The 19420-nt window shown below is 49.1% G+C and overlaps 1 protein-coding gene across 4 annotated transcripts in view; it reads left to right on the forward strand.

Moving 5' to 3' along the window:
* Positions 1 to 19420, forward strand: part of Appl (amyloid-beta-like protein) — a gene marked incomplete at its 3' end in the record, with an annotated part of 332375 nt that extends 312955 nt beyond the window's left edge. The window contains 6 exon segments of one of the 4 annotated variants that reach the window (XM_076177690.1): positions 997 to 1123; positions 15448 to 15669; positions 17308 to 17465; positions 18157 to 18273; positions 18894 to 19148; positions 19306 to 19420. In XM_076177690.1, coding sequence (XP_076033805.1) covers positions 997 to 1123; positions 15448 to 15669; positions 17308 to 17465; positions 18157 to 18273; positions 18894 to 19148; positions 19306 to 19420 — 994 coding nt within the window. 4 annotated transcript variants of the gene reach the window in all.

A 19420-nucleotide genomic window follows, 5' to 3' on the forward strand; every position in this document is an offset into this window, starting at 1 on the left:
TTGCCTACATCGTCGTGGTCTGTCGACGCCGGCGTACCGCGACCGTGGACATCCTCTCCCCCCCTCCCCTCCCCCTCTTTCCCATCCTCTTCTCTTTCAAGTAGAACAAGGAGTAGGAGGAGGAGGAGGGGAGTACAAACACGCGAGCAATTAATTGCGCTTGGAATTCATTCAGGAAAAAAAAATATTGAGGACGTTTTTCATCTCCATTATATGTTTTTTTAACTTTTGCTTTAAAAAATACAATAATAATAATAATAATGATAATAAAAATAATAATAATAATGATAATAAAAATAATAATAGTAACAATAATAATAATAATAATAATATTGATAATAATAATAAAATAATGATAAAAAACATTAATATACAAAAGAAAATAAACATAGAAAATAAGGAATTAAAAATACTGGTCTTTTTCCGTTCCAAAGCAACGTCTTTATCAATAACCAAATGTATTCAGACATCTTGGTGGTCTTTCGGCGACGTGTTGTGAACACATAAGGAACACGTTCTCATCTTGACAGGTTTTATTCTGGTTGCCGCCAGAGGGGGAGGTGGGTTTCGCCAAAGCAAAGTGTGAGTATACAATCGTGGGGGGATCGTCTGAAGATGATGATGATGAGTGTGGTGTCTGCTTGGTACTGGAAGTGGAGAACCGCAATGCTGATGACGCCATAGCACTTGGCCAAGCGAATGTGCTAAAATAAATAAATAAGTAAATGAATAAATAAGATAAAGTAATGGTGAACCTTATGGTGGCAAAGAAGAAGAAGTACAGATGAGGGGAAAGGGGAATGGCAAAAATAAGAAAAACAAAAATGGACTGATAACCTGTAAGGTTCTCTTGTAAGGAGGAGGAGGAGGAGGAGGAGGAGGAGGAGGAGGAGGAAGAAGAAGAAGAAGAAGAAGAAGAAGAAGAAGAAGAAGAAGAGGACGGGTGTCTTTGTCGTCTCCTTATTAATTCCGTTTTTTGTCTCTCTTCTCCCTCAGGTGTACCCGGACCGTGACATCACCAACATCGTGGAGTCGTCCCACTACTTCCGGGTTCCCAACTTCTGCCGCGTGGGGCACTCCAAGTGCAAGACCTCCCAATGGGTCAAGCCCTACCGCTGCCTCGGTGAGTAACTCCTCCTCCTCCTCCTTCTACTCCTCCTCCTCCTCCTCCTCCCGCCCTTCGTCGGGAGCGACGACAGTTTCTCCCAAGGGACCCTACAGGAGGAGGAGGAGGAGGAGGCTGTCCCCATGTTCAGAAGGTTGTGCGTGTGTGTGTGTGTGTGTCCTGGAGTATATGAGCGTATGTTTGTGTGCACGAACGTGTGCATGGCAGGCAACTGGGCACAGTCCCTGGTTTTATGAAACCGAGCAGAAAACGGAGCTGCGGGGAGTGGGAGGGTTGGTGGGGGAGAGCGTGGGAAGACCAAGGAAGATTAAGAGAGATAGAGAGAGGAGATCGCAAGGGATTAAGGAGCGAAAGGGAGAATGTAATGAACTGGAGGGAGTGTGAGGCGCCGAGGGACAGGACGGGGTGATGATGGTCGAGGGAGCTGGTGAAGGGGAGAGTCGTCACGAGAGAGAGAGAGAGAGAGAGAGAGAGAGAGAGAGAGAGAGAGAGCCTGAATACCAAGAGAACGGGCAAGAGGTCGTCAGGTGGAGTTTGGGGAGGTCATGGCGAAAGGCGAAGGAGGAGACGAAAATGTTTGATGGCGAGTACCCATCAAGCAAGAGAAGACTGGCGACGGCGTGACAGGCGACGACGAGTTGGAGGGAAGCAACAACTTCACCAACGGCGCCTTCCACTGTTCGGAACAAACTTCCCGCCGGGGCTCGAACTCGCTTCCAAGTTCTCTCTTTGGTTGAAAAAAAAAAGTTAAAAAGAAATTCCTCAGCTTCTCCGAAACGGCGAAGGAGAATTCAGGCGAAGTTATCAAGAGTCTGTGACGCGAACTATGAGGAGGTTTCTCAGGATTTGATACGGAGGATATACGTCTTCCCTAAGTTGCCTCGAGAGTTCTTGGGATCTTGCGCAGGTGGTGGTGGGCGGCCCACAAGACCGCTGGGGGGCCAGTGCTGCTGCTACTGGGTGACTGGGGGGTCGCGGTCATTCAAAACTCAGGTCATTCCTGGGGGCGGGTGTCTGACCCACAGCTGAATAGAATCGCTTGATTTAACCACAGTAATCTACAGTGTGTGTGTGTGTGTGTGTGTGTGTGTGTGTGTGTGTGTGTGTGCGTGAGATTATTTTAATAGGTTGGGAGTACCATTGTGCGGCACTCGTGAGGCCCTCGCCACGTACAAGAGAACACTCCTCCTCCACCTTGGCACGCACCAGCAAGGGCAGCAGCGCCTTGCAAGGAGGACAAAGCGCCAAAATGCCCTCCCCACGGCGACGGCGATGGTCTCCGCCTTGAGGGATGGCGGCGGCAGCGGCCGTAACACGCCAAACCTTTCAGTGTAGAGCCGTTCACTGCTCTCCAGCAGAGTAGAGCGCCCCCCCCACCTTTTCTTTTTCTTCTCTCCATTACCCATTTCTTGACATCCCCGCTCTTCTGCATCTCCTCCTCCTCCTCCTCCTCCGCCTCTCCAGCAGAGCCATTTTTAACCTGAAGGTATAGAGCATGGATATCTAAATCGTCTATAGTCGCGTATTGACAGTTAAAAGATAAAGAGAAGAGAAGAGAAGATATTGCTTGTTGGATCACTTTGCCCAATCCTGATTGGACACCAGGAGTGGGGGCCCTCGGCCGCCGACTTGTTAAAACTTGAATTGGTCCAACAATCAAGTCGACGATGACCTCGACTTAAAGGACGTCCTCCTTAACAAGCTCTTTGGCGGGGGTAGGTGGGGGGTCAACGCGCCCGTACTAATATATTCTCTGGTTGGATTGACTATTTTACCAGCGCTTCTATCATCAACATGTTCGGTGTTACGGGATTAGGGTTTGTACTCCCTTTTTCCGAATGTGTGACAGGTTGTCCGCTGTCAGGTTGATGGGACGCTGATGATGATGTCGCAAACGGGGTCAAGATATGACGTCATAAAAGAAGTTCATTGCGAACAGTGGGCCCTTGGCTGAATAAAATCACCCGACGGCACTTTGAAAACTACGAGTTAATTCGTCTTAATCGGGGATGCGCAAGGGAGGCGGTCATGTTAAACCCCCGCCCCCTTCATGCTCTTGGCCAATCCGAGCGAGGGAAGGAAAAGGGACTTTCCTTTTTTTCCAATCTCCAGGTTGGTCTTCTCGATGGTTCACAAGCGCTTCTATCCTGATTGGGATGGAGACTGCTTCAACAACAGTTTTTATTATTATGCAATTGTAGCTTTTGTTCCTTCTTAATTTGTGTGGATTCCTATGTAGTGTTCCCTATAGTGTTTTTTCTTCTGTGCTGAAAAAATATATTGGATACTCGCAAACAAACGCTACAGCTCCATAGTGGAAACTGGGGATGGTTGCCATGTTCCTAGGGCTGTTGCTACATGTGTATATTGCTTGTACACTGATATCTGATCCTCGCTCTCCGTTTTCTATGGATCGTGTCCACCGTTTTTCGTTTTCGGTCGCGTTTTCTATGCCTCTCACCTCGTTTAGAGTATGTTGTCACCCCGCACTCCGTTGCTTCTGTATTCTTTTGGCATGACCCTTTTCTTATGTTCAGCATTTTCGGTCTGTGTATGTGCCCCCTCCCAATACATACATACGTACGTTTCCTTGCCTATGAATTAGCATTGCCGCCTTGTATATTTTGTTCTAATCAGCTATTCTTTTATCATTATTGTTTCGTTATTATTATCATTACCAGCATTCCATGGAATTCTATTTTTATTCATTCTGTACGAGGCTCGTTGTTGTCTTTAATTGTAGGTTTCTCAGGAGCAGGTTTGAGACGCGTTTCCAGCCCTCTGTAAGGCGCCGCTGGCTGTCGTCTGTTAGGTGGCGGCTGTGGCGGGTGGTGGTGGTGGCTGCTGTGGTAGTGGTGATGGTGATAATGGTAGTGGCAATGATAGTAGTGGTGGTAAATGGTGGAAGTGGCGGTGGTAGTAGTGGCAGTGTTGGTGGTAGTGGTATTGACGTTGGAAATGGTGGTAATGGCAGTGGTGATGATGTTCCGGGAGCCCCCCCCCTCCCCCCGGGACGATGTGTGCGGGGGGAGGCGGGAGGCGAACTCTACCCGTGGCACCACGTGGAAATGCCCTCCCTCCGCCCCGGGTGTCGCGTCCGGGGAGGGGAGGGTGCTGGCAGAGGTGGGGGTGGGGGTGTGGGGTTGTCCAGGGTCATGTATCTCTCTCTCTCTCCCCCTGCTGTGCGCTGCGCCGGCGGCGGCGTCAAATTCATGGAGGTCCTATTGAATTGATATCGGCTTTGTGTGTGCACTTCATTGTATATAGGAAAGGAAGTACAGGCCTCTGATCCTGCCTCATCAACTATCATATCAGGTTTTCAAATCGCTGGTGGGGTCAGTTTGGGGCAGATCGTCATCTTCTTAAGCCACTTAGGGAAGTGACGCAATGGACAGCTTTTTTTGTTTGCTCTTTGATCTCGTTTCCCAGGGCATCGTCAGTCACGCTTGTTCTGTTCGTTACAATGACCTAAACGCTACTATCAAATGTGCGTGTCTTTTTTATGTATTTGTGTCTGCGTGTTTGCTAACATGCTTGTTGGTACCTACCTGTACCTATTTGTGTGAACTCCCCCGTGATTTTCCAAATTCTGTCCCCGTCGTTACCACTTTTGTCGCCACGTGTGCACACTCCCTCTCCTGTAGTGCGCTGTTGGCGTCATCGGAAGCGTGCTGGTCTCGCTTTCGTTTAGTCGCGGGTTCGAATCCCGCACTCCTCTCCGATTCCCATCAGCGACTATGTGTTAACTGTTGCCCCAATAGTCCCCAAAGCGCATATATTACATAGCTTGGCTTGGGCCGCCATGACCTACGGCCTCCCATCAGAAACCGCCAATGAGAGTCGATTTTCCTCCATGAAAGGGGGCGGTGGGGGGGGTTAACCAAGGAGGAGAGGGATAGAGCCTGTGTCGTGTCGCCTTGGCTGTCAGCTCGAGACGAGTTTGAACCTTTTCGCTGACGAGGCTCCCCTCAGGCGAAGAACATCGTTTGGCGGCAGTTAAGCTAAAGTAAGATGGAGCGAGTGGCGGCGGGTGTGTGTGTGTGTGTGTGAACTTTGCGCTCCACAGCAAGCAGGGATGTTTTCTCTCGTCCGTCCACACTGTCTCCCGCCACCGGTGATTACTCCACTACTCTCACCACCTCGATCCATCGCCACCACCGCCATTATCACCAACACCAATGACATTCCTCCGGTTTCAAAGACACACCACCATCACGGCATTGAACACCACCAACAGCACCAGCCTCAACGACCACCACTCCTTTTCAGTTACATTTATTCTATTTTTATTTTCGTATTGCTACGTACATGCAACACCCCTTGGCTGGGTCCCCATTGCCCCCCTTACGTACGTCATCTGGTGGGGTCTCCCCCTTTCTGTCTCGTCCGTTTCACCTCCTCTCGTACTTCCTTCCATATGCTTCTTTTCTTCCTCTCTTCGCCTCTACAATTAACACTCCCCTGATTCTCGCATCCCCCTCCTTCCTTCCTTCCTTTCCTCCTCTCCTCCCGCCCCTTCCTTCGCCTTCTCCTTTCCTCATCTCCTCCACCCCTTCCTCTCTTCCTCTTCCTCCTCCTCCAACATCTACTTAGCACTGATGGAGGAGAAGGAGGAGGAGGACGATGTTTTAACGTGTTTTGGACTTGAATTAATTGAGGGAAGGAGGGAGGGGGGGGAGACGGGAAATTGCAATGGCAGTAGAAAATAAGATTGTGTGCGATCGCGCGCGCGCGCGCGTGTGTGTTTTAGGGAGTAGGTGAGAAGGATGGAAACAAAAGGAAATTGGTGAGGAGAATAGTATTAGAAACCATCGGGATGGTAAAATAGCAGTTGGGTTTTTGTATTGTGATGACGTCATCACAAGGAAGCCTTTGTTTGAAAATATGCACCAGCTAACGCACACGCTGAATTCATTCTCTTAACACTGTTCAGCAAGTTCATACAAAACGACTTTCCTGAAGGAAGTGTGATCCAGCCTAGTGATCATGGCCGCGCGGCTTGGGGTCACGGGTTATATATGTGTGTGTATGTATATATATTATATATATATGTATATATTATATATATGTATATATATAGTATATATATATATATATATATATATATATAATATATATATATAATATATATATATATATATATATATATATATATATATATATATAGTATAAACACGCGCGCGCACACACATGCTAATAGACGAAAACGTTCGGTCTCTGTTTTTTCAATTTCCCGGTGGTTTCTGCAAAAATAGTTTATCATGTATGTTTTGTGATTTATTTGCATATTTTGTGTATATATGTAGTTTTCTTCAGCTGAATAGAATGACTTAGCGGCAACCTAAACTTAAAAGTTTAACTGAACAAGGTTAACTAAACCTTTTAAAGAGTTGAACAAGATTGGGTTAACGCAGAGGTTTCCTCCAGCTGAATGAAATCGGCTGAAGGCAGCCAGGACCACCACCACCCAGGAGTCGCAACGGCGAAGAAGAAGAAGGGCACCCAAGGAAGAAAAAGAAGAAGAAGAAGACTGTCAGCGACTCCTGGGGAAGGGGGGACAAAGTCGGGAGTGGATGGAGAGGAAGCGGATATAGGAGGAGGAGGAGGAGGCCTAAAGGATGGAGGTTGAGGATGTTCTTCGCGGTGAAACTGGATGCTGAGCCTTCCAGGAGGAAAAGAGGAAGAAGATGATGGTCGTGGCGGCGGCGGCGGCGGCTGTTGTATCATCTGGGGGTGGTGGTCAGGTCGGTGGGAACGATGGGGGAAATTTGAGACTGGAAGAGGCATCAAATATGGGAGACAGAAAAAAAAGGGTGGGCGGGGTGGGTGGGGGGAATGTACTCATTTAAAGCCAAGATGGCGGGGCTCGGAGAGCTCGTCATCGAGAGGAGAGGAGAGGGAAGGTACAGCAAGGTCCATATATGGACCTTGAGGTACAGTAGGTGCGGGCGGGCGGTCAGGCTGGCGACGACAATTCACATAAAAGTAAAGGAATGTGGAACCAAACGAGAAAGGTGAAGAGAATATGGAGGTCGTGGAAGAGGAGGAGGAAGAGAGTGAAGAAGGAACAAGAGGAGGAGGAGGAGGCGGAGGCGGAGGTCCGCCCTGAAATATTGAGGTGGAAGGAGGAGGAGGAGGAGGAGGAGGAGGCGTTGGCCAGCGTGTAAAGGGGAACGCTGCCCTGCCAAGAGTGCCGTTGATGCTGATGCTGCGTGTACTCTTTCGTGTACTGCAGCAAATTCAAACGAACATCAGTCACTGTAGGTGTAGACCCCCAGGGCTGGCTTACGGTCCCGAGAGTAGCATCACTGGTCAACTACAACACAGAACAACACCAAAGGTTGTCAACCAGGGCGTGCCCATCGTGCATTTCGCGTGTGTATGCATATACATACATGTGTTTCAACCTTTCTGCTAATACATGACGAGCGAGAGGGTTCGACGTGCTAACCTTCTTGAAGTACGAGATTTAAGAATGACCTTATTGACGTCGCGCGTTGATTCTCTAGCGGATTTGAACCACCTGCCTCTAGCATCTCTTCTACAAAAGATGGCGCCTAAGTAAAATTATGACCCCCACTCCTGAAAAAAATAAAGAAATAAATCGTTCTCCATGACCCGCACAGTTATGTCAGCACTTGCCTTGGCACTCCTGCAAATTTCTCTTCACATGTATCCATCATACCACCACCTTCTACAAGGTCTTCCTCTGCCACGCTTATCGTCTCCTGGTGCCCAGTCAGTAGAGGGGCACAGAGTAGTTCTTCAGTTATCATCCCCGTATAAAGCTAATTGTCTTACCTCGCTTTCAGTGATCCTCCTTCCTTCAGTGTAATGGAAGCCTATTTGAGCAGCACTTCCATCTGTGACAATGGACTTAACTGCGTATTTGCGTGTGGAAAGTCATATTCTTATTTTTGTTGCACACACTGTCCGTGTGGTTTGTGGAGTGTATTTCACCAGCGCTTCTATACTATCGCCTTTAGGAGTTGGATCAGTCGGTAGCCAGCGCGGCGATGAGGAGACCAACGCGGTTCCCAACCTGCCGCCAACCCCCCACCCCACCCCACCCCCAGCCACAGGAGCATCCATGGGGTTGACTCCTCTCATATTCGCAATTCCTGAAACTTGACAATCGTCGCAACGAAACGTTATCCATACTCGTTCAAGTCGACTTGGCAAAATTTTCTTTATCGAGTGATTTACAGGCTGGACCGACCAATAGCCGTAGCCGGTTGTTTGTCCGGGGGGGGGGGTCTCGTGAGAGAGAGAGAGAGAGAGAGAGAGAGAGACTGATTCGGGGTAACGGATAATTTATCGGAGGCCCCCCCCCCCCCCGTATGGGCCGAACACGAAAATACAACAACAACAACAACAACAACAACAACAACAACAACAACAACAACAACAACAACAACAACAACAACAACAACAACAACAACAACAACAACAACAACAACAACAACAACAACAACAACAACAACCCTCCTCCTCCTCCTCCGCCCGGAGGATCTGTGGCGAAAACGACCAAGAATCGACCTGTAAGGAAACGTTCTCGTGCCTCCCGGGAGAGAGAGAACGTTTTCGTATTGCCGGGCGATATGCAACGTTTGTATTTCCCGGATGGTGACGGGTGTGGAAGAGAAACGTTCGCGTGTCCCGCTGGGGAGAAAACGTTTGCTTGTCCCGGGTGAGTGATAGAGAACAGGAAACGTTTGTGTGCCGGTGGTGACGGGAGAAAAAATGTTCGGGTGTTGAGTGACGGGAGAGAAAACGTTGTCAACGTTCTAAAAACTCACGAGAACAAACGAGTGGAGGAGGAGGAGGACGAGGACGAGGAGGAGGACGAGGAGGACGACGACGAGGACGAAATGTCCTCGCTCCAGAGAGAAACTAAGGGACGTGTTCCACCGCGTACACTCAATATATCCTAACCTAAGTTCGATACTGTGCCTCGGACACTTCGGCACTCACCCCCCGGAGGTGACCTAGGGGGAGGTGGAGGAAGCGGTCCGTCACGTGGGAGAACGGTGGGTTTATCACCCGTGGCAGAAGAAGCAGGGCTGGCGGCTGCACTCCTTGGCTGCCTGGCTACCTCCCATACAAAAGGGGAAGAAGCCTTTTGTGTGTGTGTGTGTGTGTGTGTGTGTGTGTGTGTAATTACATGTACACACGCAAAACATATATACTGTACCCGAACTTGAGGTGTCTGTGCATGACTTTAGAAATGGCAGAAATGATTCAAAGTTTCTGCTTTAAGAACTGCCGAGACCCGAGGACGATCCTTTTTTTTTTCTTTCTTTCTTTTCTGGTTGACGTCCGATTATTTTTATTTTGCTCGCAGCAGCAGCCCCTAAAAAAGAAAAACTAATTCTTTATTCTTGTTATTCTTGACGACTGCCTAATGCTGGGAGTGTTTCTGATTTTATCAATTTGATCTATTTCTTTCTCCTTCGTATAGCTTTTTCACCCATCTTCTCCATGTCACCGTTACACGTCAACGTTACACGTTCCCGTAAAACACGAAACGAACACGTCGTTACGGACTGGACGCACGAAACGACTCCCCGGAGACGCCAGAGTATTCTGTTCAGCTGAGGGTTGGCAACCCCCCACCCCCACCCCCGACCCGTCCGTTAGGTTGTGCAGTGTCAGAGTGCCAGGCGTTGGGCAAAGGTTACTAAGAGGCACTCGGGGTGGGCAAGGTCGGTCGAGAGGAGGAGGAGGAGGAGGAGGCGACCTTTGAGTGCCAGCCACCCCTAAGAGCTCGACTCCCTTCCATGCCACGTGGTCCTGTTCCTTCTGTTCTGGTCCCTTCCATACCAGCTGATACTTAACCTCGCATGAGCGATGCCGTCAGGGGATTTTATTTGCCTGTATGCGTGTGGCCATTTCGCTCGGGATGTTCATCCAACTTAGTGTTCATTTATTTGGCTTATTCAAATCAAGTATTCATTTCGTATGACGTCAGCCTGTGACCATGTGGTGGCGCCAAGGCCGCCGCGAGAGTCGTGGAAGGAGTGACCTGACCTCGGGTCAGCGGCGTGGGCAATTCGGCGCCAGGCCACCGCGGAAAATCCACCAGACTCCATTTTAGGCTCGGTGGCCTTTCTTTGGGTCCTCCAAGTCAAGGCCCTTGGGGACGCTCCAGCTGCTGGAGGTCAAGGAGGGGAGGGAGGGGAGGAAGAGGAGGAGGAGGAGGAGAGGTTGAGATTGGTCGGATGGGAGGGGCATAAATAACTTCGACGGTTATTATCATTATCATTATTATTATTATTGTTATTATTACTACGATTATTGTTATGATCATTATTAATTACTTTTCATTTTCACCACTATTACCACCACTACTTCCGTCGTCACAAATAGGTCTGCCATACCGATATCAAAGAGGATAGAAGCGATGGTGGATTTGTCAGCGGCGAAACATAAATATAAATGATTTGGTCCCAATCTTCCTTTCACTCGAGTCTTTTCCATGTCCTCTGTTCGTCACAGTTGCCAACACCACTCCACTCACTCGCCACATTCACCACTTGACCCATGGGTGATCTTGGAATCGGTTATAGGAAAAATGCTTGAATCAATAATAGTAAATAGACTCAGAGAACACATCGAAGAGCATAATTTAATTCGTGATTCACAGCATGGTTTCTCCAAGGGTAAGTCATGTGTGACTAATCTTCTATCCTTTTACAGATAACAATGAAAATTACGATGTTATTTACCTTACCTTTAGCAAAGCGTTCGACAAGGTGCCACACCAGAGAATACTAAATAAAATCAAAGCCCATGGCATAGGAGGAAGTGTTAGAATGGATTAGTAACAGAAAACAGCGGGTCACCATAAATGGAATAAAATCTAGATGGGGCAATGTTACTAGCGGGGTCCCCCAGAGCTCGGTTTTGGGTCCCTTATTGTTCAATATATACATAAACGACTTAGACTATGGGATAAATAGTTATGTTAGTAAGTTTGCGGCGACGACACTAAAATAGGACGCCTAATTAGGTCAGGAGACGACGCAGAGATTCTGCAGGATGATTAATAAATTGTTAACATGGTCGGTGAAATGGCAAATGAACTTCAATATCTCTAAGTGTAGCGTGTTAAACGTAGGGCTACACAACCCTGAAAATAGATACATCTTAGATAACACATTTTTAGAAAAATCTGAGTGCGAGAGGGACTTGGGAGTTCTGGTGAGTCCGGACCTTAAAACCAAGAAGCAGTGCATTAGCACCAGAAATAAAGCAAACAGAGCATTAGGCTTCATTGCTAGGACGGTAACGAATAGAAGTGCAGAGGTAATTATTAAACTCTATCTAGCGATAGTTAGACCCATCCTTGACTATGCGGTACAGTCTTGGTCTCCGTCCTACAGAATGGACATAAAGAATGACCAGAGAAGAATGACCAAAATGATACATGGACTCGGAAATTTGCCTTACGAAGAGAGGCTTAGGCACCTAAACTTACACACTCTGGAAAGACGCGGAGTGCGGGGTGATCTAATAGAAGTGTTCAAGTGGATCAAAGGCTATAACAAGGGTGATGCAAACAAGGTCATCATAATAAAACAACAGGGCAGGACTCGCAGTAATGGGTATAAACTGGACAAATTTAGATTTAAGAAGGAAATATGCAAGAATTGGTTTACTAATAGGGTGGTCGATGAATGGAATAAACTTAGTAACCATGTAGTAAGCGCTGAAACTATCAGTTGTTTTAAAAAACGATTAGACAACTTTATGGATGGGGACGACAGGTGGTGATGGATTCGGAGCTGCCTAGTGTAGGCCTTATGGTCTCTTGCAGTCTCCTTTATTAAGAATAAAGTTCTTATACGTTTGACACTTTTTGCGCGACGATGAGTGTGGAAGGAACAAAGGCCTGCAGGGCAGGGCAGGGCAGGACAAGTGGGAGTTAAACACAAAGATGAATGGAGGTGAGGGAGGAGTGGAGTGGAGTGGAACTAAATAGACGGTATTTCTAAGCCTGCAGGGTATTCCTAATCCGCAGAGCCTTACAGATTACCAGGATTAATGGGGGAAGAGGTGGAAGCGGATGGGTAGAGGCTGCCCTTAATGCCCTTCTTGTCACTGGGAAGTATGTTAATATATAACCCTTTCACGCGCGCGTACACACACACACACACACACACACACACGTACATACACACACCCGAGAATAAAAAAGTATATATAAAAATGTGACGTGGTGTCTGTCGATCTGTTTTAGTTTTTGGAGTTGACAAAGCAAAACTCTGTAACATCGACGTCCCCGACCTGAGTATTTTGCTTCAACTCTACGTGGGCTTAGGCTCTCTTAGAAACGTCGCTCTGTACCGTCCCTCGCGAATTCGAATCGAGTCCTTCCCTCCCCTCCTCTCCTCAACGAACGAAACCAACATTGGGAATGGGAGGCACGATAGCGGCTCGAGGATAGAAGCTCTGGTGAACTGGAGTCCGCCGCGACACCACCTGTCACCCACCTTCCCGCTCGACACCTGCCGCCGCGACCACACGAAGTAACCTGACCCAGGACGACACCCATTTCCAGCACCTGTTTTTTTTTCCACCGCATCTGAGCCCAATGTACCTGGTCTAACTAGATCAGCGGACCTTAGGTCCCCAGCCTTGTTGCAACCCTGGCGTCGCCAATCTATGGCGCCGCTAGGGGTCATGTTCTGGCGCCGCGGATGATGTTGAAGTTACCACGTTGGCGAACAATGGTGATGACAACACCCATTTCGTCCTACAGAATCTAAAGTCACCATCATCTGCGCTCTCCGCCCACCTCTCCTCACCTCCTAAAGAATTGGGCATATTGAAGTGGAACCTCCCCCCCCCTCCCCTCCCCAATGCACAGAGGACGATTTATGAAGGCCGCCAGTCACGACTGTGGAGAGTAAAGGGATTTGAATGGGGAGTGTGTTGGCCGGTGACTGTGAGCAGGCTGCTGTGATACCTACACCATTGTTGCAGACACAAAGCCCGCTGAGGGCGCGCTGGCAGTGGTCATTGTCCTGACGCCCACGCCCACGCTCCACACCGCCCCCTCAGGACACCCCCCTCCTCCGAATCCCCCTTGATCTATTGAAATCAACCCAGTTATACCTGTTAGCCGCAGACCCGTGATTTCTCTGCTCGCACGCACGCATGCACGCACACCCACTTGATCACAATCTGATTGTAACCGGAGGTGCACTTTGTTGCAGCAAAGGCCGCCGGGCTGCTACTCCATCTGCCAGACGATCTGTCGATCTGTCGATCCCTCTTGAGTCCCCGCGCGCGCTCACCACCTGATGAATGAAATCTCTTTGCGTCACAAAGAGTAAAGTGGCCCACAGCTTGAAAGAGGGTCACGTCTGCAAATGGAGGCGACCTTCCCCCCTTTGTACGCTGCAGACGTGGCGACGACGTTGTGTGTGTGTGTGTGTGTGTGTGTGTGTGTGTGTGTGTGTGCGCGCGCGTGCACGGTCTTGCGCGTCGCACAAACCGACAGGCACCACGTCACTGACTACCGCCTCGCCTGTTGTGTCCTTTCTGCTCGTGAACCAGCCAACCGGAGGCTGGCTCCCACCAAACCAAATGTATGTATGCATGTTTGTGTGTGTGTGTGTGTGTGTGCACGTGTGTGCATGTTTGTGTGTGTGTGCACGTGAGTGCATGTTTGTGTGTATGTGTGTTTGTGTTCACAAAGTTAAGTGTTATGGATTGTAAACAAAATCTAAACTCTGTCGCCAATCAATTTGAAGTTGTTTCTGGACTTGGGAGCAGGTGGACTTCCACCTTCACCACATCTAGAAGAGTGGACATGGGTGTATGGGAGAGAGAGAGAGAGACAGAGAGAGAAACGAAAAGGATACAAACTAAAGAAGAGAAGGATGAAAGGAGTCGAGGAGGAAGAGGAAGGGGGACGGGGAAGGTGAACCTGTGAACCTGAGCCAATAAGGGAGGGGGGAGGGGGAGGAGAATCGGATGATCACTTGAACAAGGTGACGCACTTTAAGATGTTTGTTATGGTCAGTGCTAGACGATCTTGTTCAGTCGGTAGGGGGCTCGGCCCAGGCAAGCCCCCGTCGTTCCTCTCAGGGAATAGAATCACCCGTCGACACCATCGGGACGAAGTTTGACAGAAGGCACAGCACCGTATTGAAAGTGTTAAAAAAAAAGACGATATTGAAAGAGGGGAGGAACAAAGGGAAGCAGGAAAGAGCAAAAAATGTGAAAGAATGGAAGGAGGAGGAGGAGGAGAGCTTGGCAGAAGGGAAAAAGAAAAAAAAAAGAAAAACGGGGGAGAAGTAGAGGGATCAATGAGTTAAAGAAGAATGAGAGAATGGGAACAAGGGGGACAAGTGGGTGTAGTAAAGGGAGGAGGACGAGGAAAAGAATATCAAGTAAACATAGAATACGAACCAAAGGAAGAGTTGGAGAAAGAAATATGGAGAGCTGAGAAATATAAGAACAAGTCTGCATACAGGATACGCCTCAGGGAATAAGTCGCCTAGCGGAGGCCAGAACGACTGTGTAAATTGTGAGGAGTAGCAGAGCAAGGAAGGGCAGACTTGGTGGAGCAGGCAGGGCGGCCGGGCATGTGGAGGGAGACGGCGACGGTTAGTCGAACAGGAGGAGGTGATGGTGATAGTGGTGAGGGAGAAGAGTTGGAGCCACGGCATGTGTTGATGAGGGAGGAAGATTTTCTTTTTATCTCTCGAGAAAAAAAAATCCTCACCCACCCGCAGGTGGCACCCTCTTCTTTCCCCTTCGCCTCCTCCGTCCCCCATACCCTTCCTTCCTCATCGACTTCTTCGGCCCCCTCCCTTGGTTACCCGTGATTAATCGTCAGTTATTCAGGGTCTTTCAGGGCGTTCTGCTTCAGGATGGGATACGTCCTTTGGGGGGGGGAAGGGGGGTTTGAATAAGGGTTAGTGACGACACCCAAACGTTGAGGAGGGAGGAGGGAAGAAAATTTTGTGAGAGTCTGTGTGCACGCATAAGTGTACATGAGAGCACATGTGTACGGGCCTGTATTTCTTTTGATCATGCATTAGGCTACTTCCGCCAACGCGGAACGCCAACAATGCATATCAGTGTCAAAGAGAAAGTTGCAGGAGTTACGTGGCAGAGGTTGAAGCTGGCGTCTGCTCTTGAATGACGTAGAACTGAAATAGCTAATAAGTGGTATGTCATTATTTTCCTCTTTCCCATTCTCCCCTGTTCCCCCCTCCCAGTGAATCCCATTTCCCTTCCTACTCCTCTCCCTTTCCCTCTGCCCCGTCAACGTGTCTGACTGCTCTCTTGTCCCCCCCGTGCAGAGGGTTCCTTCCAGTCGGACGCCCTGCTGGTTCCAGAGGGCTGCCTCTTCGACCACATCCACAACCAGACAAGGTGCTGGGAATTCGACCGCTGGAACACCACGGCCGACGAGGCCTGCCAGCTCCGGGGCATGACCCTCAAGTCCTTCGCCATGCTCCTGCCCTGCGGGATCGACGTCTTCTCCGGCGTCGAGTTCGTCTGCTGCCCCAAGAACTTCAAAGGTAAGTTGGGTTCTACAGAGTGTTGCCCCCCCCCCCCAAGAAAAAAAAAGGAAGACAAAATGCACGAATGGGACACTGGTAATTATGCTGATGGTTGTTGGGTTATTATTTTTTTCTGATTGGGGCAGGCTAGGGCACACAAATAATGTGAATACCCATCCACCCCTCACATGAACTCAAATATCACGGGTTAATTTGCCGATCTCGAGTCGTGTACCTCCTTTGGTCCCAGGTTGGGTGCAGTAGCGGTAAGTAGATGTGTGTTCTCAAAGATGAGATGGACGCCAAAAACATAGTAAATGTAGTAGAGGGAGAGAGAGGGAGTGTCTCAACAAAAGATAGAGGGACAGGAGGGAGAAGTTTGCAGGATTGGTGCACGAGGAATTTCCGAAATAGCATAGATAAATAAATATGACTTGCAGTGCCTTACAGCACTTTTAGGAAAATCCAGGCGATATCATTCACCTAAATAAAATCGATTGTCACGATTATGCTCTGCGCCACGGTGTCCTATCAACCCGTCTGTTGATCCGCTACAGAACAAAAGGCTTCCCCCCCCCCCATCCTGTCACGTCACTTGCAAACTTCTCGATCTTATCCCTACAACGGTTGTGTTGCTGTTCTGGGTTGTATTTTACCAGCACTTCTATCCTGATGTTGTTGATTTGGGTTGTATCTTTACTAGAGCTTCTATCCTCATTTCACAATGTTGTTTTGGTTGTTATCTTTACCAGCGCCTATATCCCGATTTTCACAAAGTACTTGCTGGGATGGAAGTGTCGGCCCATTTTTTTTCGTCTATGTGGCACTAATGAGGGAAGCAAGACCAACAAACTCGTTCCCATTTTTCCCCAAAGTTCTCTCCAGTGGGAGGTCATCACCTCTTCGGGTGTTTCCGGAGCGGGTGATGTGGGGGGGTGGGGAAGCAGCCCCCCCCCAACCACCACCACCACCACGAACGGGTTGGGGGGGGGGCGAGAAATCCTCCAACCGTGTCCGGGCATTTCTCTGTGTTGTATACGGGTGATTCCACTTGTGAATACCACAGTAGTTGAGGTCTTCTAAGAAACAATGGGCGGCGTATATCTCTTAGATATGAATTGATTGACGAATTGTTGCCTTGATTTTCACAAAGTGGAAAACCCGCGTCCTCGTGGTGGTTGGCAACGCTCTTTCTCCCAGATCTCCCAGGGAAGAAACTTTGGACTGTTGTGTCAGTACGGGAGTCTTTCTTTGCCACCACCGGCAGAGAAGGCGAACCCTTGTGGGGGTCAAGGTTGGCGAGGCGGGGGGGGGGGTCGGGGGCAGAGGGAGTTTTAATGCCCTTCGAGTACACAGGGACGCGTCTCTGCAAACGCTCGGCCTTGTAAGGACCCGAACGAAAGATTTGTAGAAAAAAGGGCCATCTTTGCGTCTACACACGCGTCAACATTATGTTCATTAAAAGTTCTGTGGTGGTCGACGACCCAGTGTTCCTCAAAGTCGCGCCGAGTGAAACGTGTGGTGCTTTTCCCGTAGCTTTTGGGCGGCCTGGGTCCAGGACCCTTTGATGGCCCGCTGGGGCCCTTTGTTCACGACCGACGTCCAAACGGCCACCGCGAACCAAGATGACCTTTGTCTTTTTGTACCCAACCCCAGCAGGTCACGTGAAGTCGCACGTTGTGGAGGTCGAGGAGCCCGTGGCGCTGCCGCAGGTGGACCGGCGCCTGGAGGACCGCGAGGAGGAGGACCGCGACCGCGACGATGTCCCCCCCGCAACTTCGGCGCCGCACCAGGAACCTACCACGCCTGCACAGGTGAGTCTTCCTACACTGTCGCTTCACGCGTGTACACACGGTCAGACGCACACGTGCACACTTGTTCACACGATCAAACGCACATTGGGAGAACATAAACACAGTGAATGTGAGGAGTCTACGCCAGGAGGCGCTAAGTACCTTACCTGCGCCTGAAACCTTTGCTTTGAGGACTGTTAGGGCAGGTAACAGTAATTGCAGACACAAACCTAATATAATTGGATGGAGGACAACTGAGAGTACCCGTTTGGTCCATAACTCCAGTATCATAAGCCACTAACAATAACAACCACAACAATAACATCAACAAAGTGTATACACATATGCATGCTTCTGTTTCAGCCGTACATCTATCTGTACGCCAGAAAGCTTCCTCCTTGTAAAGGAAGTATCCAGGCAAGGCGCCCGCCCACCCCACACTTTTTTTAAACACATTTGACCACGCTTCATTAATCGACCGCCCAAGGAAACATCAATTCATAAAAAATACTGGACCGTACTTGGCACCATATGGTGCCAAGAAACACCAGAACACTCCAAGCTTGTGGGCATAGCAATACACTTTAATCTACTCGCCCCAGGTATAACTTGGTGTTTTACACCACGCCATAAAGAGAGAGAGAGAGGGAGGAGGGGAGAAACACCCACTGGGTAGATCTTTGCTTGTTTCTGATATTTTTTCCTCTTTCAGCAGGAGGTCGGCACCCGTGACGAGTACTTCAGTCGCTTTGACCCCCACGAGGAGCACAGTGCCTTCCACCGCGCCGAGCAGCGCCTCGAGGAGAGACACCGTCAGAAGGTCTCCAAGGTGAGCTTGTAGGGGGACGGGGGGCGGCGGCGGCGGCTTAAGGAGTTTGGTTTAGGCTGGCTGGCTTGGGCATAGTTTCAGGGATGGGCTCGAGTCTTTGTCTCCTGTGGTACATTACTATGCTTTATTGTTTTGGGTTTTTAAGAGAAGAGGAGGGGATCCCGGCTTTAGTGGGCTCTTGAGGGATTGAGTCAAGTCTTCTATTCCTTGAATAAACAAAAGCTTATGACCACAACAGTCTATAAAATGCGTCACTATGGTGACGATCAGATAAGATCAGATGTAGTTGGGTAGATGAATTTCTGAATGTGGCCCTACCCTCCACTGAAAAGTTTGCCCACCCCTCAACTACACACACAGACTCCCTCACATTAATGAGGAAATCAGGTCTATATGTATAGCTTACATGAACTTGAAATTGGACATCATTTATAAGAGTCTGGGCAGAAGGATCATCTCATTCCATAAGGTTTAGGGCCAAGGAGAAAGATAAATGAAGACCAGGAATAGGAAGACCAGGAATTGGGGCAGAAAAGCTTATTCACTGAATAAAGTAGTGCATGGGAATGATGAAGGGCTGATGTATATCGATACTGCTGACGTTGGATCTGCCGTGGCAGATCATGAAGGAGTGGTCTGACCTGGAGGAGCGATACCAGGACATGCGGGCCAAGGACCCTCATGGCGCCGAGACCTTCAAGCACCGTATGACCCAGCGCTTCCAGAAGACAGTTGAGGCTATTGAGGCCGAGAACGAGGCTGAGAAGCACCAGCTCAAGGCCCTGCACCAGCAGCGCATTGTAGCCCACATCAACGAGATGAAACGTGAGGCCATGACCTGCTATACACGTGCCCTTGAGGAACAGCAGCCCAATGTGAGTAATAATTATTATTTTTCACCCAAAAAGTGTATGGATGTCCTCTTGGTTTGTTGTAGACCATTCAAGAATGCTGAATTAAATTGAATCTGTCAACATGCATATGAACCTTCTTGATGTATCAAGTTTCTTATGGCAGTGTTGCATTTTACAGACACACAAGGTACAGAAATGCCTGCAGAAACTGCTCCGTGCCCTGAACAAGGACCGCCACCACACCGTGTCCCACTACAAGCACCTCCTTAACTCTGATTACCAGGCTGCTGACC

Source organism: Oratosquilla oratoria, chromosome 40 (assembly GCF_046742065.1).
Source record: "Oratosquilla oratoria isolate Oo_2021 chromosome 40, ASM4674206v1, whole genome shotgun sequence".
Taxonomy (NCBI): domain Eukaryota; kingdom Metazoa; phylum Arthropoda; class Malacostraca; order Stomatopoda; family Squillidae; genus Oratosquilla; species Oratosquilla oratoria.